This window comes from Planococcus citri, chromosome 2 (assembly GCF_950023065.1).
Source record: "Planococcus citri chromosome 2, ihPlaCitr1.1, whole genome shotgun sequence".
Lineage (NCBI taxonomy): Eukaryota > Metazoa > Arthropoda > Insecta > Hemiptera > Pseudococcidae > Planococcus > Planococcus citri.
This window is the reverse complement of record NC_088678.1, coordinates 14,333,602-14,359,486: the sequence shown is the minus strand read 5'-3', so window position 1 is coordinate 14,359,486 and position 25,885 is coordinate 14,333,602. Positions and strand designations below refer to the sequence as shown.

The 25,885-nt window shown below is 35.8% G+C and overlaps 1 protein-coding gene across 2 annotated transcripts in view; it reads left to right on the top strand.

Annotated features, from left to right (window-relative positions):
• Src42A (Tyrosine-protein kinase Src42A) overlaps positions 1 to 25,885 on the top strand; it is a 100,694-nt gene that overhangs the window by 21,538 nt on the left and 53,271 nt on the right. Inside the window, exon 1 of one of the 2 annotated variants that reach the window (XM_065348739.1) lies at positions 23,801 to 24,853. The exons of the other annotated variant lie outside the window; for it this stretch is intronic. Coding sequence (XP_065204811.1) covers positions 23,949 to 24,853 — 905 coding nt within the window. The 5' untranslated portion in view covers positions 23,801 to 23,948. Of the gene's footprint in view, positions 1 to 23,800; positions 24,854 to 25,885 lie in introns of those variants that run through there. 2 annotated transcript variants of the gene reach the window in all.

The following is a 25,885-nucleotide window of genomic DNA, read 5'->3' as shown; positions in this document are numbered from 1 at the left end:
GGTTAAATATTACTATATTACTTGTACACGTACAGCTGTATAGTAATACTCGTACATATGTCGCATACTTGCTGGTGGATTGTTTTTTACTTACAACAAGACGTGTGTGTGTGTGTGTTTGAGCTGCAGAGCTTTCTATCGTATATATACGAACGTGATTATTGATCTACGAAGGTACGAACGTACTACGACCACGATTTAAGGTGTACTTCGTACATACATATTACATATATCCAGTTTAATTATGCTGATGGATGGCGCATATATACCAGCACAATTGGCGCTGTAACATTGAAAACCTATAAGAAGAAGTCTAGCTGCTGTGCTTTATTGGCCGAATTTGCCAATTACTGACTTGGTGACTTCGTGGTGAAGCTTCAGATGTTTTTCTTATAGAGAAACCGTAATAAAAATGATGTGTGAGGAGAAAAAGGGTTTTAATAGTTCGCGAGATGTGCGGAGGAGGATGAAATTCACAAGAATCATATCCATTAGGGTGGATCGCCACCCCTCAAAAAAGAATCGTTGCATTTTGATTAAATTCTCAGCAGAGACTTTCATTCTGAGTTGAAAGTTACTTAAAAATTTTTTTAGCTCTGGAAGTATCCCTGGAGGAGATGAATGAGCTCTCAAAGAGGGGGAATTTTCGAAAAAATCGTGTTTTTTTTTTGCTCCTGTCTCTGCTCAACCGGTTTTTGGGGAAAATGGTCCAGTCCTAATTCATAATTGAAAGTATGTGAGATGCTGCGTCTTTCTATGCTATTACCATCAAAATCCAAGACCACTTTTAGGGTTCTACTGATCGGTTGAGAATTTGCTAATCAACTTATTTTTGAATAAACTCGTGTTTTGAAAATTTTTCTTCGCATTAATTTCGCAAAAATACTGAAAAATATAATTCTTGAAACCGGGGAAATATTTTGGAACGCAGGGGTGCCAATTTTTTAGTCATTATTACCAATTTCAAAAAAATCGAAAAAATTTCATATTTTGGTTATTTTTCTCAATTTATAATGTGTAAGTATTTAATGTTATGCGCTACTCGAGATTAGATCAACTTGAATTCGATTTGTGTATAGAATCTGAAATGTAGATGAGAGGAGGGAGGAAGGGAGCAATTTGCCCTTGATTTAATTTCCATGAGGATGAGGACTTGAAAAATGACGAACCTGAAATGAAAAAATAAACTTCATCATACAAGTGCTAGACTTTTAATTATCATGATAATTTTTTGATTTTTTCATGATGGATGGGAGAGGGGGTAAAATGGCTTTTGCTCTTGGTCTGTTTTTTGACTCGTGATGAAGCTGTGATTTCTATTTTATTTTTTTCTGTCTCTTAAAACGGTATCAGTTGATAAATTTTACACAATTTTTTTGTACTTCGCTATTTTTTTAAATTTTTTGAGTTTTTCTTTACGAGAGAGGGGGGGTTCAAAAATGCTAAAATTTTTCTATGTTTAGAATTTAGATGAACAAAATATTATTTTATTTTGTTGTGAAATGTCAATTTTTAAATTTTTAGTCCACTTTTTGTTTTTTCTCTTGGTAGTATTTCATTTGACTTCTTTCCAGTTTATTCTGTTTCAAAATATCTTTCAATTTTTCAAACCAAAAAAAAAAAAATAAAAATAACGCTAGAATAAGTTTAAGTATACTTAAGCTTTTTTATGATGATGATAAACGTTTATATACGTGTACATGTTTTTAAAAATTATTTTGAAAATCTGAACAAGTGATGAAAAGGAAAGAAATTTAAAGAATTGGTTTTACTCACATTTAATTTTGTTCAAAGAGGGTCTTATGTATTGGTTCAGTCAGTCAAGTCGAAGATCCTCCCCTCCGCCGACGCCAACTAGATCTAGGTCTACTGGTCGTGAAAAAAGTCATAAATTTTGAGAAAGTCATCTTGCCGATTGAATTTTTCAAATACATATTATAGACCAGTCGATCAAAAATCGATTGTGATCGGGAATCAATTAATCCCATCCTAAGAATCGATTTACCTATTTGTGATTTTCGATTCTATGCGATCAATCACGTTCACAACGAAAAATCAATTTTAGCCTCAACGGCAATCTTCTGTATCAAAAATCGATCAATCGTGAATTGCAAAAATCGATTCAGATGATTGAACAGGGTTGAATTTGAAAATCAGTGTCAATCTGGTATGCGTTCGATCGAAAATTCAGTAGGTAATCAAACTCAAAAATCGAACCATTTTCGATTTTTGATTTCGTATGATGGAACAATAAGTTTGGAATAAAAGAATCAATTTTAGCCTCAGTAATAAATCTCCCAAGAAAAAAGTTGACAAGTTGCAAAATGGATTAATTCGACTCTCAAAAATCGATTCATTTGTGATTTTTGATCAATCGTGTTCGAAATTGAAAATTAGTTTCGAAAATTCATCAATCGATTCTCAAAAATCGAATCATTTGCGATTTTCCATCTCATATTACGTAATTGAATAAGCTTGAAATGAAAACAAAATCAATTTTGGCCTCAAAACTCAACCTATCGATCAAAAATTAATCATGATCGAAAATCGATTACATAATTTCATCGATCGATCTTGTTCGAAGTTATCGTTTTGTTTTGTATTGTTTGGCTTAATCATTGTTTTCATTTTGTTAAAAATTGGCAAACAGTACGTTTTTCTTCTTGAAAAAAAAATCGTTTAAAAATCGATTTTTGATGTTCGATTTTGATCATAAGAGATCGATCTTTTCAAATTCATCTTTGTCTGGTTAAAGGAAACTGTCCAAAATGGTTGTTTTTTTTCAAACTTATTTTCAATTTCGACCATAAAGAGTGATCAATTTTTTCAAAGATGATCAGGAGTTTTAAAATATTCACTCCCCCCTCCCCCCCCGGTTGAGGGCTGCTAAGAATTGTTCGTTATTATTTTATTATTATTGTGTTATTTTTTCGAAAAAAAGGCATGAAACTTGAAATTAATGTCCTTGTGATTTCAAATGACAAAGGAAGGAGGTTGAACTGTGAGATGAAAAAATTATTATTTTTTTACCAGACATGCTTTTTCAGTTATGTCTTATCAAATTGATAAATTAATGCCCTAAACGATTTTGATTCTCCTGTTAAGTATATCAAGTATTTATATAGGATAGACAAGCATTATTTGTTGATTTCCAATTTACTAATCGACCTTTAATTTTGTTTCTTTGTTTCAGGTGAGTACACATTTTTACCTTAAGAGTAACTAAGAGAACATTGTAGTAAGTAAGACAATTGTTAATGATTTTATACAAGAATTTATTAATTGCTCATAAATTGAAACGTAATCATCGGATATTCTCTTAACCCATTGAAATTCGAAATCAGCACCGCTGAAAACCTAATCCGCGATCGGTCACTAAAATTTTTTGGGCCTTACACATTTTTTGATTTTTTTTTTTTTTTTTTGAAATTTGAGGACATATTTTGAAGCTTAAACTATGGGTCACTCGAATTTTTTGAAATTTAGGAGCATTTGGTGAAGTTTAGGGGGTTTGTATCAAAGCAAATTGAAATTCGAGATTAACTCTTTGAAAACCTAACGAACCATCAAACCATGGGTCACACTTTTTTTTTTAAAAATTGGCGGACATGTTGCGGGGCATAGAGAGCTTGTATCAAAAAAGTAAGTCATAATTTGAAATTAGCGGTATCAAAAATTCAATGTAGGACAGGTCACATGGTTTTTCATTTTTCTCCCAAAATTTGACCAAATCGAGAGGAGGGCAGGGTGGCGTATCGTTTAGGGTCCGAGATCCTTGACAAAATTTGTTCACTCATATTTAATGCGAAAAGTTGTGAGTGATGAATTTTTTTTGAATTTTCAAATGGTGCGTTGAGGTTCCCAAAATTGGGTTGAACTGTGAAATTTTTTAGAACTCCAAAAATTGAAGGTGTCCAAAAACACGAGACCCTCCTTCCTTAGTTCAGGAGGAGGAGGGGAAGGGGTGTCGGAAGAACGAAATCGGAATTTCATTGAACAGATATTTCCATTATTTGAACATAATTCTTTTTAGGGGAAAATTGCATTATTTTACAACCATCTCCCCCGCCCCCTTCAATGAAAAACATAGTTGCTTGATGATAGCCCAGTCAAAGTACGATTTGACCCGGACATATGTAATTGGGGTCAAAGGTTTTTTTTGCGAATATTGTCTAGGATGGTGCGGTGAACAACATACTAAAAGCCCCTGCCCCTACTCCTGGAGTTGATCCCCCCACAGTGGTTCAAAGCCCCCCCAATCAGTTTTTTGTCAGAAAATTCTGATATGCCAACTTTTGAGTAAAATGAGCACTGATCATTTAATCTCCTCTCAAATACCTATCAAATGAGCTATCAACCAACTCCCTAGCCCCAAGGGGGGGTGGCGCTACGACCCCTCAAAGTGATGTGATTTTAATAAGTTTAATACATTTCATGACTTTGGGACTTGGAACCTGTTCTAATCGATCAAATGAAGTCAAACTTGGGGAATGAGATTCTTTTGGGATCTAAAGTCGACCCCCAGAGTGAGGAGGGTCAAATTCGAAAATTACGGAAAGCTCATTTTTTGGAGGGGCATAATATGGTCCCAAATGGATAAAAATGGTCCAAAATCATATCATTGGTAAGTACTTCCGTTGTGATCAACATATCCAAATTTCAGCTTCCTAGGTCATCTCCACCCCATTTAAGACGGAATTAAGGTGGAAAACCCCTTCATTTTACCCCTATTTTCAGTTTTTTCCTCTTTAAAAGAAGTGGGGATGACCTAAGAAGCTGAAATTTGGATATGTTGATCACAACGGGAGTACTGACCAATGATATGATTTTGGACCATTTTCATCCATTTGGGACCATATTATGCCCCTCCAAAAAAATGAGCTTTCCGTAATTTTCAAATTTGACCCTCCCCACTCTAGGGGGTCGACTTTAGATTCCAAATGAATCTCATTCCCCAAGTTTGGGGCTATGACGTATAGACCGCGTAATAGTCGTATTCTCGAGCAGAAAATCCGCTTTAAACAGCGTTCCCAAGTCCGATCGAGTAATAGAAACGTAAGGTAAATTTTTAATGGCCAGTTCGCGATGGTGACAGAGAAGAATAGAAGGTGAAGTGAGGAACAAATGTAGAGGCCTGAAGCAAAAGTACACTACACGCAGCAAGTTGGTCAAAAACCAATAAATACATAGAAGAAAAAGAAGAAGAAGAAGACCCAGCAGCGTGATTAGAGCAGTAACCACAGAAAGCAAAGCCCTATGAAGACGGACGATGCGATGGGTGATCGCGACGACGACGATACGATGGTGATGGTGATGGCGAAATGAAAGTGCCAGTGCGATTAATGGGGCGCGGTGTCGAAGCGAATGCAATGCCGCCGGTGCCGGTACACGGTACGATGGCCGGCCCCTGCGGTATCTCGATAGTTAATGCTGCTCCTGCTGTAGTGCTACACGACGACAGTGGATAATAATTATCGATGCACATTTCTCGGATTCCGTTACGTCAGTCAGTGCGTTCGGTTCGCTTATCGAGCGACCTGCAGCAGAATCGGTTGACAGGTTAGACGTATCTGCAAATAAAGATAGAGAAGAACTGGTTACGATAATATATGGCGGACGGACGCCACGCGCGTCTAAAAATAGCATCCGACGATCGCAGATTCCAGCTACGTACATCATTGGAGACGCTGCGAACTCGTCCAGAGGACTCAGAGGAGCGTCGCTCGGTGCGATATTCTCAGTGTGGCGCCGACTGCAGTTGCATATATATTCGGTACACATTTTGCCAGTGCGCGGATGCGATATATAGAGGCTGATAGTGATAGAGAAGCGGTTATTTAATTTAGAACTCGTCTCTCGGGCTGTCTGACTTGAAATTTGGTAAATAACACCTCGAATTGGGCGACGACGACGATGGCTTTCACTGACGTGAGAGACTGTACGACGAGTGTGCATGATACGACTTGTATGTATGTACTTGGGATAAGAGACCACGATGGCCGATACGAGCCCGAATTAGGGTTGTATTTAACCTAAATTCCTCGCCATTTTATCCGGGTGCTCGCTGCTCGCCATTCCAGCCGGTCTGGTGTGCGATACATAACTCGATCCTGTACGAGTACCTACTCTTGATACTTGCTCAATGCTCACGCAGCGTGTGCGTGCAAAGCGGAAGTACCAATGATGATTTTTCGATCATCCGATTACTATGAAATATACTACCTATACCTGCAAGATCGAGGAATCTTATCAGCTGTACTGAGCGATCATCTCAGACGATTCTAATAGTGATATATTTCGTAATGCTCGTTGCTCATTGCTCGTGTGCGCCTGTACTTGCCAGCGTTTTGTTATTTATCGAAGATCACGCACACACTAGCCGAAGACACAATTAAAATATAAAATTAAAAAAAAAAGACAAACAAACAAACGAGTCGTATAATTAAACGCGATGATCGTTAAAATTTTACGATATGAGGCGTGTTAATTATTATGATGATGCGATGGTGATGCACACTGCACAGTGTACTTACATGTACGAGTCTTATCGAGTGTGAATTTTATTATAGATATAGGTATTCGAGACACCATGAAAGATACAATTTGAACACGTCACCTTGACCTTGTTCCCTTAAGTGTATGAGAATTGTGTAGGGGGCGAGAAAATAGCTCAATGTGACATTGACCCGGTTAAGGGGTTGGGTCAAATTTTTTTTGTTGTACGAGTAGCATCTTCATCGTGAGTTTGTAAATTTCGTGGACAAAATTGAAATATCTTCGGTTGTGCTGTGTAATGTAGTGTGTGATTAAAATACTCGTATGTGAGGTTCTGTTCCTCAAAAAAAAAATCAATGGAGTTGAGTTTTCTAAAATTTATGCTCTACAATTTCGTTTTTTCTCATCTTTTTTTTCGCTGGATCAGGCATGAAATTCGGTCACCTTTTTTTTGAAGATTTTGTCGTGTCAAAAAAAGTGCACAATTTTAGGAAATGATAAATATTTTTCATAAAAATCTTTCAGAATCATCATTTTAAAAAAAAATTAAAAATCAACTGTTCAACATTGAAAATGCAAGACGATGTGATTGGATAAAGCTGATATTTTCTAAACCGTGCAAAGGTAGATTGAAAGATCAGGCAAAAATTTATCACCTGTGAGAATTTCAAGTGCTAAAGTGCCTTTTTCGATTTTTGGTGAATTTTTGAAAACCAAATTCAGCCCAAAAAGGAGGGGAAAAATTAAAATTTTACCAAATTGATCAATAAAGCTGAAATTTAGGAGATACCCTATTTTCAACACGTCAAATCGATTGGAAACTGTTTCAACCCGTTTTGAGCAGTTCTGGAGCCTCCAGCAGATTTTTGAAACTCAAAATTTCCCAAAATTCTATCAAATGTGGTTGGAAAGCCGAAATTTATTCTGCAAACTAATTTCAATACGCTACGAAGTCAACTGCAGGTGGATTTCAAGTCGTTTTGGAACCTCCAGCGACTTTTTCGACTGAAAATTTACCGACTGATATAGACGGGAAAAATACCAATTTTGTCGCTTGATAACACATTTACTCGTATATGACTCAGAAAAATTTTAATTTTCTGTTTTGGATTTTTGGGGGCCGAAATGTCAATTTTTATATTTTGGAACAAGAAACAAATTGGCCAGAGCGAAGCTAGGGCAAACGTTTTTAAAAATTTTATTTCGAGGGGTCTAAATAAAATGTTGTTTCTTTTAGGAAGTTGATCTTGATATAAAAATGGGACATGGCTGAGCGAAGTGAGACCAAAATCTTTAGAAAACTTGTATTTTGAGAGAACTAAAAACAATGTTTTTTCATGCAAGGAGTTTATTTTTTGGCTTTCAAAACTTTAGAATTTGAAAGATATTTTTTTAAGATGTTAATTTTGAAAAAGAAAAGAGAACAAGCCCAAGTGAGGATGAAAGTTCTTGAAAATTTGTTTTTCGTGAGGCGTAAAAACAATACTTTTTATGTGAGAAATTTATTTTTTCACCTTCAAATTTTAAAAGTTGAATGATTTTTCTTTTCGAAATTTCAATTTTAAAAAATGAAAAAAAACAAGCCCCAACGAAGTGAGGGCAAAAGCTTTCGGAAATTTGTGTTTTGAGGGAAAATACGAGTTTTCTTTCATCACATCCCCTTTTTTTCGCGGGCTCGGGGTGAACCGCCCCCTTTGCCCCCTTCTGATGGCCCTGTTTTTTAAATATGTAGCTTAATCAACGCAACAGACGACAACTTTTGACAGAAGTGAAAAAGAAGGTATTTTTGGGCCCACCTTTTTTCAAAAAAATTCCCTGAAATCTCAAACTAATGGCAATTGAAGCAGCTACAACACTGTGAATCTTCTTTCTAGGTCACTACCGGCAAACTAAACCGCGATTTTTGGAAGCACTATGGGCTAAAACCCCCATAGCCAAAGTTTCAGCTGCCCTAATTGATTTTTCAATTTTTGACGAATTTTAAAAATTCAAAATTAACCATTTTTGGCGGATTTTTGTAAAAAATGTGCCCTAATTTTGGACTTTTTTTTGACGTTTTTCAAACATATCTTCGATTATCTTTTCTTTATGCAAAGTAGGTGAAAATTATGAGATGTAGTATACTTGAAGTTTTTTCACTGAAAAATATTTTGAAGCTAATTCGGAGTTCAAGTAAAAATGTTTAAAATATTGGGGCTTTTCGGTATATTGATAAATGTCAACTCGCCCTGCTCAACCATACAGCGGTCTTAGTGAAATTTTGGCTGACCAAAAATCTGAAAATTGTGGTATTGGTGCGAAAAATGGATTCATCTGGCTGAATTCTTTTTTTTTGGATTATTTTGATTTGAGACCTAAAAGGTAGTTTCAAAAAGCGGTAGAGAAAAAACTTGGAATTTTTGAAATTTTTATATGACGTATCAAAAATTGTGTTTTTCTGCCTTCTAAATTTGAATCTGAAGGAGATTTCGTCGAAAACCCAGAAAAAGCAGCAGTAAGGAAGGAGTAAAACTCAAAATTTTGGAAATTTTCGTGTAAGAAATTAAAAAGTGTGTTTTTTTTTAATATTTTGAATTCAAATCTGAAGCCACTTTTGTCGAACCCCTATAAAAAGTCTACATAGGGGAAGGGATGACATTCAGAATTTCGAAACCTTCGTGTGGGTATTAAAAATCATGTTTTCCTGACCCCTAAATTCTGATCTGAACCCAGTTTTGTCGAGAACTCCAATACAGCTACAAAAGGAAAAGGGCAAAACTCAAAATTTCGAAAGTTTTCGCTTGAGTTATCAAAAAAAAATTTTTACGCTTCTTGAATTCGAATCTGAAGCTCTTTTTTTCGAAAATTCAAAGGGAGCTTATGGGTGGAGTAGGCGGTAAGATTAGAGAAGCAACTAAAAAACAAATTTTTCAGAAGAGTTTTTGATAATTCTTCACACATCGATTAAGGCTGTTCAATCTAAATAAATTCTCTCGCTTCATAATCGCGCTCAGAAATTTCGAAGTGAGGGGGTTACGCATATCGATTCGATGAGTCGTACTGATTTTTTGAAACGATAACAACAGCGTCGCACCACATCTCACCACCGCGACCTTCTCAGGGGTAATTTTAACCGAATGAAATTGCAAATAATGCTGCTCGAATGAGGAAAACGCGTTACCGAATCGAGATGAGATAACGGTTCGTAATTAAGTTTCTCGACAGAAAGGAAACGCGAACGTGGCGCTAGCATGATTTGTTTTCATTGATCGTACAATGCTCAAAAGATCGATCGATAAAGATGTAATTAAAAAAAAATTTAATTTATACCTACCACCTATTACCATGCGTAATTGTTTTTTCCGAAAGAAATTTTTATTCTTGAATGGAATTGAAAAATAGAAATGAGAATGAATAAATGGGTTCGAAAAGAAATTCAAATACGTGATGATGGAATCTTCCTCCTTGGGTAATTTCTTTGGTTATAGATTTTCAATTTAAAAATAAAAACATAGTCAGATTCCAAAAATCATTACCATGTTTTTCTTTCAATTTTAAGGGGGGGGGGGGTGAGAAGGAGTAGATAAGGCAGATTATTCGTATTTTTCCTCGACAAGGGGATTCCTTTAATTGAACCAACTTCTTTCCCAGCAAAGGCTGCAGATAATTCATAACAAACTTTTTCACCTCTGACCTGTTCAACACAAGCCAATCTTATCAGATTATCATTTCGTTTTTTATTATCATTTCCACGAAAACTTCAAGTTTCAGCGAAGAACGCATTTTTTCGCTAATCGTTTCTCAAAATCTCAAATCTCGGTAAGAAAAAAAAAATTCCTACAGAAACGAGTAGGTAATTTCTTTCAATTAGCAAACTTGTTATATCGCTGATTTAGTCTCGCTAAATTCTAATTACATATGATTCATCGCTCGTTAATATAATTTCGAAGCATTTCGTTAATTGGTGTCTTTTGTAAGACGAATATCGTTCAAATGACATCTTCAATAACAATACCGCACGTAATGTAATTAAATACCAATTGTACGCGTATAAATATTTAGATATTGTGTTGACAGAAGGTTATAAAAAAAGAAAGAAGTAGGTATAATTTAACAGAACAAAACGAATGTAAAATTTTTCAGTTATCGATAAAGCACGTGGCATACTTGGCAGAGGATAGACGAATGTCGTTTAGACGTAATTTATATTCCATTTTTCGAGAAAAAAAAAAAGATATTTATGTGGGCAATTTTCCCGGCGAATTTTTCCACTATGAAATAGGAAGCACTCAATTGTCAGCGTTGCGGTTGATGTGTTGAAATCACGTTCAAGTACGACAAATATTGGATTGCGATCGGTACAGGAAGTTGAGATTCATATATTAATAAATAAATAAACAGTATGAATAAGCGCCAAAAATACTGATAGCAAAAAGCTCGTCAGGTTTCTTAGAATGCAGGCAATTTCAGCGAATTACGAGGATAGAAAAATTAATATTTACCTATGCGTGAATGGGAGCTAAGTTGAAGGTATTTGGAATTTTAAAAAGATAGGTATAAACAGAGGCGTGACGGAGTCTGAATGAATATTTTTTGGAAATGCCAATAGAGATGTTGGAATTTTGAATTTCAAATAAGTATTTAGAGTGGTGTTTTGTTTTATTCATATCTTCCTGGAAAATTAAGTAGGTGAAAAAAATATCATTTCACGATAGAAAAATTTAAGCTCACATTTTCAGATTTTTTTTTTTTTTTTTTTGAAAAAAATTCTTTAGCATTTTATTTTGCAATTATAAACACTCCAAAAAAATTCCATAATTTTTCTTCTCTAAAATTTCAATATTTTTCCAAAAGGCGTACAAATTAATTTGGGCAGCTAAAAATTGAATTGTGGCTTGTTCTCAACTTCTTTAAAAGATTTTTCACGCCATCTGGAAAAATTTCAAAAATTTGGAGGAATAAAAATCGCGCTGGAGGCTCCAAACTGGTTCGGAATGGTGAAATTTGGATTCAGAGGGTTGGTTATACACATCGGATACAGGCATTCGTGGAAATTTTGAAAAATTCTCTTAAAATATAAACTTTTTGAGTTTTTTTTTTCATGCTGGTTAAAAAAACAAACTCGAGATGTCGTCTGGTAATCGGTTCAAATGTAGATAAACTCTTTAAACAGGTCGAAAATAAACTTCAACTCAATTTTGAGCAGCCCAAATTAATTTCCATCACTTCTAGAGAAATCAAAAATCACGCTGGAGGCTCCAGAATGACTTGAAATGGTGTAATTTGAATTTGGGGGGGGGGGGGATGTTGGACAAGATACTGTCATTTGTGCAAACCTCAACAAAAATTTCCCTACGAATAGAAAAATCTTATTTTTAAACATTTTTTGCAAATAAAATGGTCAAAAAATGTACTTACTCGAGATGTACACCTGGAAATTGGCTCAATTTGTGGTTAAACCCTTTGAACAGCACAGAATAAGTCACAGCGATCAATTTTAACCTGCCCAAATTGATTTACACACCTTTTCTAGAGAAATTTGTAAATTCTGGAGAAATCAAAAATCACGCTGGAGGCTCCAGAACGACTAGAAGTGGGGGAATTTGGTTCCAGGAAGTTGATACTGTCTTAATTTCAGGACTAATTTCCATTATTTTACCTAAACAAGTACTTGAGCTCTGTAAACTGTCTTTATTTCAGACACCCAACAGTTTTTTTCAATTTTATTGATAGTGAAAGTCAAAACGAACACGTTTTTTGATAGCTTGGATTATGAGCTTAAAAGTTGTGTTTTGAGACCTACATAATTTTACTAGTGCGGAAATTTAAATTTGCCATTTTTCATTCTTTCCTTCCGAAATTTCGAAATTACGTTTTTTCCCCTTTTTTTTCTTACAAGGGAACCTCTTGAGATGTCCGCTTCCGATTTGAACGGGATCACGATTTTTGGAAAGAGCATGTTCTAAAACCTCCAAATCCAAATTTTCAGCTGCCCAAGTTCATTTTTCGATTTTTGGCGAATTTTTGAAAATCCAAAATTGACTATTTTGGTGATTTATGCTTTTTTTAAAAAAGTACGTACTTGATCAGTAAAAATGTTCAAAATAAGTCCTAAAACTGATATTGACCCCCTCAAATCCAAATTTTGCCATTTCTAGCCATTCTGGAGCCTCCAGTGCGATTTTTCAATTTCTCCAGAATTTTGAATTTGCTCCAGAAGGCGTGAATATGAAGTTGGGCAGCTAAAAATCGAGTTGAGTGTTATACTCGACCTGTTTAACGAATTTATCCACATTTTAGCCGATTCTGGAGCGGACACCTCAAGAGTGTTTTTTACCAGCTTTTTTCATAATAAGAAATCCAAAAAAATCAAAATTTTACCGTTTGCGAGGAAAATTTTGAAATTTGCGCGAATCGCTGTATTTCGAACCCAACAAACCCCCTGAGGCCGAGTTCCACCATTTCCAGCCATTCTGGAGCCTCCAGTGCGATTTTTCAATTTCTCCAGAATTTTCAGTTTGCTCCAGAAGGCCTGAATACGAAGTTGGGCAGCTAAAAATCGAGTTTTGTGTTATACTCGAACTGTTTAACGAATTTATTCACATTTGAGCCGATTCTGGAGCGGACACCTCGAGAGTGGGTTTTTGACCAGTTTTTTTTCATAATAAAAATATCCAAAAATTAAAGGGAGGCCCAAGAAAGGCTGGAAATGGTGAAATTCGCCCTCGTGGGGTTAGTTCATGACAAAATACTGCGATTCGCGCAAATTTCAAAAATTTTCTCGCAAACGAGAAATTTTTGATTTAATAGGTATTTTTATTTTGAAAAAAAGCTGGCCAAAAAAGCACTCTAGAGGTGTCCGCTCCAGAATCGGCTCAAATGTGGATAAATTCGTTAAACAGGTCGAGCATAGCACACAACTTGATTTTTAGCTGCCAAACTTCATATTCACGCCTTCTGGAGCAAATTGAAAATTCTGGAGAAATTGAAAAATCGCACTGGAAGCTCCAGAATGGCTAGAAATGGCGAAATTGGGATTTGAGGGGGTTAATCAATTTTTTTTTGAAACCATTTATTTTTCATCCAATAGTCCATTTTTTATCCCAACAAAGAGAGAATTCTCAAATTTTTCAGTTCTATTCCTTCCCTGCCCTTCAATTTTCAAATCTGAAATTCCAGTTTCCTCCTTCAATCCTTATTCTTCTCACATCTAAATCACAACTAATTATCGATATCACCTCGTCTTATTCTAATGAAGAAAAAAAAAGGAAAAGGAATTCCCATTACGGAAACGGTAGTTCACATTGAACTTAATAATAAGAGTATAAATGTATGTAGAAAATTACGCATAAAATGCTCGTAAAATCTATCGACAATGGGGTAACAAATGCCATAAAAAATTCTCCTATAAAGTGCATCGTAAAGAAGATTGGAAGAAGAGAAAAAAAAATCTAATTTAAAATTCAATATTTGCCCTTTCCACCTACACGTCGTCTTTCTGCGTAGTCTGTAATCATCACTCTCTGATGCGGCGAATAATGCAAAAACCACACCGTAGCATTAAAATATTCGGAACTCGGAAGAGCAACATGCAGCTTATATGAATTATCTTATGTAAGTACTCGTAATTCCTTGGAATGGCAACAAAACACCACGACCTAATTGAATTTTTATTACGCCGGAAACGCGACAGCGATATCGACACGAGTTGATAATGCATATCGCACACGCGGGTGGATGTCTTTTATGTCATTTTTTTTCTCGATCAAATAAATAGCATCGATAAAGACGAAGAAAAAAACTGCAGCGTGAAATTGGGAAATTAGTTTTTCGATGACAGCTCTAGCGATTGTCGTCGACTTCCTCGTAATGTTGCCAAACTTGAGGATACAAGGTACATCTTATCCCAGCGGGGAGAGCAAGGAGGCGAAATTATATACCCGAAACTCTGTGGTTGGTTATTCGATCGTTGCATAAGCCACGAGACGAATTAAATAACGCTCGAATTCTTCTAAAATATACTCGTAATGATCAACTGACCGACGAAAATTTCGCGAAATTGCCATCGAAGGGGAATACCACGACGAATGGTAATCAAGCTTTTAGTAAAATTCTCGGAGATGCGTTAAAAAATTAACGTCTGCGTTGGTTGGTTTTGAAAACGATGGGAAATTTCATCGGCTTATGTGCGAACGTCGATCTGGGTCAATGTTAACTCCTTGCAAGTACATATGTACGTACGATGATTCTCGCAGAGAGAAAATATCACTGTACTATAGTGTACTGCGAATTAACATGGCAAAAAAATTTCCCTAACGTGGTCATCGCATGCGGAGAGGCGAGTGGATTTCGTCACTCTCGTGTCTCGATGTCTCGTTTCAATTCTCAAACATGTGCGGTGAATATTTGGTTTAGAATTAAGACTTGGTGCAATGTACTTGTTGTACGAGCATCGAGTATACTCGTATCAGGAGGACTTGGGTATGGAGGAAAAGAGATGTAAAGATGGTTGACTCGTAAGAAGCCGCAAGGCGTCGGCTTTCGGTGAAAAGATGCAGTTCTCTATGACCTCCGAATACTGCATACAACATTCTGCTGTGGTGCTGGTGTTGTCGGCCTCTCTGCTCTGCCACTCGGGTTTGGTCTCTCTGAATGATCAGCGTTTGTGTACCTGTACTGCAAGCTAACGACCTATATACTCCATCGATAATAATTCTATCATACGATATACTACCTTCTTCGAAATCATACTCTGTTGACATTTCGATTCGGCGAATTTGAAACTCGAAATTGAGGGAATTTCCATATTTGAGATTTTCAACTATGTATCCTTCGCGAGATTTTTTTTCTGGGACGTGTCTTTTTTCGATTTGTGGATGGTTTACTTGGAAAATGGAAATCGTGTTGTGAGGTGTGGGTTTAGCAGCATCACTTCATTCTGATTCAAGTTTCCCAAACACAGATTGAGTAGGTAAATGATGGTGTTATTGAAAAATTGACAATATTATGTACCTTGTCGTAAAATTAATGCATGAAATGAAATAAAATTTAAAATTGCGACAAAACTTACGAAAAAGCTATTATAGAATCGATGTAATAAATAACAATTATAATCATCGATGGAAATTTGCATCTTTGGTGCAACGCTAAAAACATCCTACTCTTTGCAAACCATTTTGGTAATATTCGTCATTCATTATCACTGCAATTATCACATTTTGGTAGGTACCCATGATTCATTTGAAAAAAAATACACGTATGCAGCAAAAAAGCTATCTTGAGTTATTGAGATTTCACTATAGGGCTGTCAAAATATTTGCTGAAACATAAGGTTCGTGTGTTATGTTTTGAATTCGATGGTGAGGGCGAGGGAGAGGGGAGAGGTAATGAAAAGTGTCTCTCAACGTCAAATAGTGAGATGGAAATAAGTTTGAAAAGGTATTAGTTGAAATAATATTGATATAAGTCAGATGAAACGAAATTCTCAAAAAAATACCAAAATTATCTACAAATGTGTCATTCCGCAGGAAATGGGCCCATTTGGTCGATATTGAGTTATGGGGGGGGGGGGTGAAGTAAACCTCCGGAGCAATCATATGAGCTGGATATAAAAGCCCAAAAAGTGCAAAAAAAAACTCCAAAAAAATCCATAATTGAAGAGTGATATTCCAAAACTCGCTTTGTCCATTTTCGCAACTTTTCAGGAGGGACTAAAAACATTTCCCCTTCTAACGTGTTGAATGTGAGAAATCGGCGATGGTGTACTTCTCTAGTACACCATTCTCTGGAAGGAACCCCTTCATAAAAAAATTTTTTACCATACGTATTCGGTGTGAAACATAGCTGCAAACAGGAGTACCTGGATAAAGCGCGTTTTGGAACACGTCATTTTCACGATGTATAATTTACGCAAGTCCGTTTTCAAGCTTTATCATGATGAATAATACTGCACAAAGTCTGTTTTGGAACACTTTAATAAATATGCGAGTAACACATACAAATTACAAAATCAAACTGCATTTTGCAAAAAATTACAATAGTAGGATAAAAATTAAAAATTATGAGAAAATTATTAAAAAAATTAAAAATGAATTTCGCAAACAAGAAGTAAAACAAAAATTATCTTATCTTAAAAATCACAATTTTTTGGCTTTCCTAGTTTTGATTAACGAGTAACACATACAAATTACAAAATCAAACTGCATTTTGCAAAAAATTACAATAGTAAGATAAAAATTAGAAATTATGAGAAAATTATTAAAAAAATTAAAAATGAATTTCGCAAACAAGAAGTAAAACAAAAATTATCTTAGAAATCACAATTTTTTGGCTTTCCTAATTTTGATTAACGAGTAACACACACAAAATCGAACTACATTTTGCAAAAAATTACAATAGTACAACGAAAATTAGAAATTATAAGAATAAAAAAAATATGAAAAAATAACTTTCACAAAGAAGTACTTAGTACAACGAAAATTAAGAAAAATAACAATTTTTGGCCTTCCTAGTTTTAATTTGAGAGTAACACATACAAAATTGAACTACATTTTGCAAAAAATTACAATAGTACAACGAAAATTAGAAATTATAAGAATAAAAAAAAAATGAAAAAAAAGGTTTTTCAATTAAATCTTCTTTTGACGATCCACTGTTTACGATTTCAACAGTAGCATCTTTCTTGGGCCTTCCTCGTTTTGGTTTTTCAATTTCAGCTGATGTTGATGGTCCACTCATTACGTTTTCAACTACAGCATTTTTTTCGGCCTTCCCCTCCTCGGTTTTGGGAAAATATTTTCTCGCAAATTATCATCATCAGAATCGATTTTACGTTTTCTTGAAGTTCTGGATTTTGCCGGCTTTTCTTTTGCACGCTTCAAAACATCTTTCTTCGTAGAACATGGTTTGCTCAATTCGGTTTCGTAATACTGCTTTTTCATTTCTGACAAATCCATGAGAGCGATAAGTTTTCGAACATCATCTCGTTTACTCATGGAAATTCCTTTTGGGTTGGTTACAAGTTCCGGTTTACGAAGAAACAGTTTGGTTATAGCAGGTTTCAACATGGAGAACTCTTTGTAAGGTTCTGTATCGATTTTGTTGCATCTGTAACTGAGCTGTTGACTTCAGGGATGTTTCAGCCAGCGTTTTATAATCGTATACTCGCCAATCATAAGAAACTATTAAACCACGAGTATGAAATTTTAAAATTTTTACTGGATAAAGCCAGTTATGGAAGAACATTTTTTTTTTGAGTTTTTGGTGAAATGACGTTTTCGGCGTGTTTCACATCTTATTTCGGTAGGTAAATGATGTAGGATCGTGAGTTACTATGTCATCCACCAGATGGCGCAAAAAAACGCACTTCGCCAAAAATGGACAAAGCGAGTTTTGGAATATCACTCTTCAATTAATAATTTGAAAAGCTCAACTTTTGAGAAAATCGCCTTCAAAGTTTTTTTTTCTGAAAAAAGCTGAAATTTGATGTAATCCCAAAACCTTCATACCTAAAATTGAAGATTATTGTTTCTGATGACAAATATTACTACCCACCTGCAATAGCGATTTTTTTTTACTCAATCTTTTCATGTTTATGAGTATTTTAAGCCTGGAAAACAATGATTAATAAATTAAAATTTTGCATAAAAATCCATTATTCTGTTTAAAAGCAATAAAAATTATTAAATTACATTTTCTGTCAAAATTCAACTTGTAAAAATAAAAATCGTAAATTTTTTTTTTTTTAATTTCTTCCTGAGGTGCGCTTTGAACCCATACCTCCTGCTCCTCAATCCATTACCAGTGCCACACAGCTAGCTCTGGACCTAGGTAAAATGTGTTTTTGAATAGTATACTTGTACATGTTGCCACTGGTGACTAGGTGCAGTATAATTCGGAGGGTATTTTTTCGGAAGTATTCAGAAATGAATTTACCGTGAAAAAAAACAAAATCGACCAAATAGGCTCTTCTTGGAAAAACTTTAGTTCCATTTTTCTCCGCTTGGGGCTCACCTGCAACCTTGATACTTTAACACACAATAGTCGTATATGTTCTACATCAAAATCCATCAAAACCTAGATTATTGATTCTCTGAACTTTTTCACTAAAAACTTGATTATCTCAATGAATAGAAACAACCAAATGGGCCCATTACCTACAGAATGACACAAATTATAATGCCTGATTTTATGTAATTCTGAGGTATTGGTTGATTTCTCAAAATGTCAAACATGTGATTTCATTAGATTATTATTATCAACTGGTTAGTGAGCGATTTTAATTTTGTTTGTCTCCCCCTCTCCTCCTTCCACTGAATTTTTGAAAAATTCTTATCATGTGATCGTCTTTGAATCGTTTCTTAAAATTGAAACGTGATTTTTTTGAAATTGTCAACTTGGTTATTTGGATTTTGACAATTTTTGTTTTGCACCCTCTTCTCCCTTTTTTTCTATAATTTCCTCAATTCTGAGGCTTCCATTCGATGGGATAGTGAAAAAAATCCAAATGATGTCACTCCATGATTCCACTGATCATGTTTTTCTCAAATTTGGTCAGGGTTAAAGATGCTTCATTGCTTCATTAGCGGCAATCAGCTCAGATAAGCAACTTGATTCAGCTACATTGATCCACAATATCGCCGCATTAGCATATTCGATGGGTACGCCAGTTGTCGAGTGAAACATAGTCATACATCAGCGAAATCATCATAGCTGGAACATTTCAGCTGTCTATACATCCTACCAAACAAATGATGCATTGAGTGTTTCAGATAGCCAATGTCTTCGATGGTTAGATTTTCCAGAGATCTCATAACACATTGATCACATATGTCTAAGCGTGTTTCTCTGGCAACATACATACAGCAGCACGTCTGTTGCTGATCAATAGGAAATTTCAGACGAATCACAATGTCAGATGGCTTTCCCAGTGGTCTAGAACCTAGATCTGGCATGCCTTTAGCGGATATGGATTGAATCACAGTGTCCATAGTGTCTTTCGATTTGGAACAGTCTTGGCTTTGAACAGCTTCGTTGTACAAATTTGGTGAAGCTTCAAATTCAGCCAAGTAAATCTTGATTTCAACACAATTAGCGAGATCGTTGAGAATTGGAGATTTCGATTGATTTCGGTTGAGTAATATTCTTTATTTAGTCAAGTCTGTATCGCGCACAGAATTGTCTTGACTATTGTCATTGGAATTCTCATTACGGTCATCGAACAGGTCATTTCCAAACAAGGAACCATTTGATGATTTCAGAAAGTTTTTTGACGTTAATTTTGGCAAAGGTGCACTTTCTTTTGCGTTGGAGTGCTTTTAGTTTCCTTCATATCACTGCTACTTTTGGTTTTGGTATCAACTGGATCTAATCAATCTCAAGTGATCGGTGAATTACCAGTATTTACGACGAAATAAAGAATTACATATTGATACTTGATAATGTGAATTTTAAATTTATTTCAACAGCCCAAACCCTAAAAAAATCAAAAAATTGCCCTTGATGTGATTTTTTTGAAATTTTTGAATGTTTTTTCTAATGTTTTTTTTTTAAACTTCTGTACATTTTTTGAAAAACTGAGCTTTCATCCTTAAAGTTTAAATATTACTTTCATTCTAAAAGTTGAAAAATTCTTTGGCTAGAATGTTCTCTTCGAGAAATGTGTCGATTTTTTTTGAATCTTTCATATGTAGGGGTGAGGCTCAACTTGAGGCAGGGAATGTCGAGTAATTGCAATTAATTACAAAAATTTGTACTAAAAAAAAACAATCAAAAAGAGGAAAAGGGCCATATCAAAAGCGAAGCCGACCTCAGTTAAATTTCAAAATTTATGTAACACCATAGGGGTTGTAAAATCTTTTCTATTGTGCAATTTTCAAATTTATTTTTCAAAATTGAACAATGGAAAAGATTTTATCAAAAGCAAAGCCGATGTCTGTTAAATTTCAAAATTTATGTAACACCACAGGGGTTGTAATAGTATATTACGTGACAGGAGCAGAAAGTATACGATCAACCAGTGCAAAGTTTAAGGAGCGAGGCGAAGCCAAGCGACTTGAATCGCACCAGTTAATCGCGTTACTGTCCAATCCTGTCACATATACTATTTTAATTTCATATGAGAGGAAAATAAATGCTGAAATTTTAAAAAATGGCTAATTTCAAATTTGTAAACATGTGTGGAAAACAGTTACTTAGGGAGGAAAGTAACTGTTTTCCGCACATGTTTAGATAGATGCCCTAAAGACGTATTTTCCAACCACAAAACTGTCTAGGAAACTACTCATTTTCAGATCATATGAAATTAAAATCTTTATGACCCCTGTGGTGTTATATTTATAAAAGATGCCGATCGGTAAACACAATAGGCCAAAGAAATCTTTTACAAAAATTTCAAATTTGTTTATTTTCATTTTTCTGAAAGTTTAAATCAAAGTGATTTGCTGCCTATTGATTTTCAATGATCCATTGTATTTGCTTATCTGTCTCACTTATAAGGTGCACCGGGGGAAGTTGGAATTCGGGGTAAGTTAGAAAACTTGCTCTAGCGCCTAGAGGTTTATATCTGACGAAGTGCCACTAAAGGTGACTTGAGGGTACTACCCCTACTTCATCACGGCATAAAAATTTTCGCGATTCAGTTTCATTTTAGATGTCTTTGGTTCAATTGTATTTTGTTGTTGTTTTGAACTTATTTTGAATTTGGTCTAAAATACAGACTTTCTATTTCTTAGTTTTTCGCATATAGCGGACGAACCGTGCATCCTAGTGAAAATCTGATGAGAGTGATCTCAAAGAGAATTAAATTCTCTACAATTTTGTTTTTGAGCAATTTTTCTAGGATGCTCGGTTTGTGATCTACGCCTCTGCAAAGTTTAGCGTGTTCTGACTTCCCCCAATTGGGGTAAGTCAGGACAGTTTATATTTTATTCCACTGAGCGAAAGCTACTGTGTCAATCGCGCTCAAATTTTTACCATAGGTTAAGAACCCTTATGGGAACCTACATAATAAATTTGATCCATAATGGTTCATTAGAAGGGGAGTAACAGCTGGTCAAAGTTGAAATTGCGAAAAATCATTCTGACTTGCCCCGGTGCACCTTACCTAAATGTAACACCACAGGGGTTATAAAATTTTCTCCGTTGTTCTATTTTGAGAAAGGTTTTTAGAACTTCTGCAGGTGTTTCATTTACACAAATGCAGTACCTAGACAATGAATGTAGGTGGTTACCCTTTCTGAATCAAATCCCACCAGTCATTTGTGATTTTGCAGTGCTCCCAAGAGGTTCATTCAGAACTGTAGTGCTTTTGGAGTTGCATTATGTTTTTGAGATACATCGCGTTGTGCTTTGGAGCTTTCAGAATAGCATAGTAAATTCGGAACTGCGTTGTGCTTTTTTCAAAATCGTGTTGTGCTTTTTTTTCAAAATTGTGTTGTGCTTATTTTTTCAAAATCTTTCAATGTCTTTAGTGCTTGTACATATCACACCTCGAGAGTTATAAGGTCACATCTCAAAAAAGTGAAATTTTACAGGAGAGTGATTTTCTTTTTTTTAAAACTTGATTCATTATTTTTATCAACTAATAATTAATTGTGAGGAATGAATAGCACCTCATTTTAAACATCTGGTAACTATCCCACCTTCATTTAGCATAAGAACACTTTGAAAAATAAAATCTTAAAGAGGAAATATTTCAATGTTTGGAAAAGATTTTGAGTTAGAACCTTTCATTAAAGTTGATGTGGAGGCGAAAGGAAACGTCCAAAAAAATTTCATGATAACAAAGTTGTAGAGAATTAAATTTCCAATCGACATAATGTCGTTAGTTTTTTTTCTAGAGTGCTTAGTTTTTGAGTTTTCCTCAAAAAACTAAAATTTCATTATATGTGCAAATTCATTTTTCTGAAAAGTGATCGATTTAAAAATTTTTTTCCATTTGGTACAAACCAATAAAAAATGCACTCCTTGTGACTATTTCCAACTGACAAACATTCAAAACAATCAAAACTGTTTGTTAACACTTTGTATGTACGAAATTTGCTCAAAAAAGGTGGAGTTTTTTGAGATGTCACCTTATAACTCCAAACAACTTGCAATGTTGTTGGGATTTTGAGTTAGGCCATTTGGGTTTTTTACATGATCTAGATAATGTACCCAACTCAAAGTGTTATTTTTGGTTGAGGGGGGTCATACAAACCCCAAAAATGCAAAAACGTCAAAATCAATTTTTTTTGAGATGTGACCTTATTACTCCCGAGATGCGATATATCATCGCTTTTCGGCAGATAGAAAAGTTCAAAGTTCATTTTTGTCAAGTTCGTGAAGTCCCAAAATATATATATTTTTCTTTTAAAATAATTATGATAATTTTGTACCTAATTATCTCCTTGACATAATAAAATCAAAATTGAACAATTGATTTGAAAACAATCAATTTTTTTTCGAACACGGAAATTTTCCAATTTTTCAAATTCAGCACGAACTGGAGGGGGTCGGAGGGGCAAATTTTTCCTACATCTTCTTCTTAAGGTCATTTTGGCAGTATTTTTTGCTACGCTCCCGACTAAGTATTTACATTGGTAGTTCCAAATGTAAATTTTTTTTTTGCTTTACTTTAATAGTTCTGCATTTTTTCGCATCGCTAGCCCATAAGCAACATCCAGGCAGTGTACCACAGGTTCATAAAATGACTCGCCTAGTTATATGTAGTATGTAGGTACGATTGAAATACGTAAAAATATACTAAAATCTGGTTCGAAAGGGAATTCACAACACACGAACAGCAGCGTAGATCTGGCTTTGCGTGAAGAGAGAAGGAAAGAGCCAAGCTGGACCGAAATGAGCGACTGAGCGAGCAAGCAAGTAAGTCAACCAGCTGCAGTATGAGAGAGAAAGAGTGAGATGGATGCAAGATGAATCTTCTTGTGGTCTGGTCGTTAACACGACGACGACGACTACTACTACTACGGCAGCGTATGCTATGCACTGTATACACCACGGTGTGGTGTATACCTTAGAAACGATGAAATTAGTTAGCGATCTACCGTGTTATAGACACGTTCGCTTCTCTATCTCGATGTGCCATAAGCTAGTTCGCGAAACAACTCGAACTCGACTCGATGCAGCTCCATAGTGTTAAACGAAGACGGTGGTGTTAAGGTGACATTGCGTAAGTTTCATCGCGCGTATAAGTACCTAAATTTCGGACGTGCAGTGTTCTTATAATACATATACGAGTAATGAACCCATTTGCGAGATAACCTTTTTTTTTTTTTTGAAAAAATCCCCGAATTTTGGTAATTTTTCGTATTGATACCGGCGACTCGTTTGAAAAAAAATGAATTTGTTCTAGTGTTGATAGTGCTGTGTAAAAGCTCGACAAAATTCGAGTATAGTGCGACCCCTTCGTGAGGGTATTTTTTAAATAAGTTTATCAAATTGTGATCAATATCGCGGATATAGCTATAAATAATATGGGGGTTTCGGGGGCGTTGGTTTGGTGCGTGACCAACGACACTTGGATACCTTTTCGTCTAGATGCGGTGAAATTATCGGGTACGGTGACCAAAGCGCATTGGGAATCTGTAGCCGAACTGGTCCGACTATTGGCTACGAATCAACTCGTCCTAAAAGCTGGATCTTCGTTGGGAGCTCTGGATAGTCTGCAGAATACTTCGGTCCTGGCTGCTGGAAACGATAATCCAGCCACGACTATACTGAGGATAAACGATAATTCTGCTTCGTCGGATCGAATTGCCGAAGAAGAAGAAGATGATGAGGAGAAATCTCCCTGCGAAAGGACCTCATCGTCGGCTGTTACTTTCAACCTGGCTACCAATAGTTTACATAGCGTTTTGAATAATCTCGAGAATATTAAATACATCGCCGAGGAGGACAGCAGTTCGTCGTCGACCGCCTCGTGCTCTTCTTCTTCCGTCGGCGAAGACTTAGAAAGCGGACGACACCTATGCTTGGCTCGACTGGACGCCACCTCGGACTCGCTACCTATTGTCGAAACGACCGCGGCCGCCACTGATAACGACCGACACCAGATTAGAAATTATCGACGTCGTCGCGTTTCCTCGATATCGGTAGCCAGCTCTAACCTATTCGACGAGCGAACCGTTAAAAAAGAAATCGATCCGGAGAACGACGACGAAGAATTGGCTGAAACCACCACCTCGAAGACTAAATCGGTGGTCATCGATAAGAAACAATACGTACCCCAAGAGACGCCCAATTGGCTGAAATTACTGCAAAGGTATCACGACTCGAAACGACTAGAGAAACAGATCCAAAGACAGAGAGAAGCATGGGCCAGAAATAAACGTAATTTAAGAAGAGAATCTGTACCTAAATGTGTTTCCGGTTTGAGTAGGTATGTCTCACTTATACACACCTTTACCACCTCGATACTCATGTATCGCTTTATTGTTTATGTATGAAAAAAAAAAATTCTTCAACTTTTCACTCGTATGGTCGCGAGTAAAATGACAGATATTTTTAGAAAAGCGTTTTAGGACGATAGGTCGATCCGGAGATACGTAATGTATGATAATTTATGCGAAACGACAGCTCTTCTCGGGTACGATTCCACGCGAGATTTTATTTATTTATTTTTTTTGATCTATCTACCGTTTAATATATCTAGGTTTTGTTGTTACTCTCTGGCACATCGAGCTGGAAAATCCTCCTCAGTGAACTGGTTTTTCTATTTGGTCTCGTGTATGTATACTGCACGTTTTTACATATATTTTTACGACTGCAAGAGTTTTCCATTTCATATCTCGAGTACTTGTAAATTTTACTTGGGAGAATATGAAATGATTCGTACGTATGTGAAAAGAAGATCACATCCTCGTGCTGTGATAACTACAACTATAACAAGGAAGTATCAAGTCTACATAGTGTGAAATGAGGACGACTCCGATGACAATAGAGGGTGAAAAATAGAGACGTAGAAATTTGCATGTATTATCACGTAATATTCTATGTGGTAAAAATTACTGACTCAAGGTTTGACACTTTGCTGTTCAGTGTTCTTATTCCTATATTATGATGACCGATGCGATGGTCAAATATTTCGACACATCCGTTCCGAATTTAAAGCCTGGACATGTACGTACTGAGTAGTATCTCTTCTCATGTACTTACTGCCGAATTACTCGTCCTCGGATTTTATAGTGCTACGCGTGCAGATAGGCTGCGTAGTGTAATTTTTTCTTCTATACGTAACTTGGCTTGGCATGTTGTATGTATTTGCAAACCGCTGAATTACGAGTAGAATTAGAAAATGATACGGTTTGGTAAACGATTCGAGTCTGCGGGCGGTTGATTTAATTTTGAATTGCGATGTTGAGAGTGTTTCCTGATCCGGTCTCCGGGTCGTGGAACGAGGATTGAAGGAAAA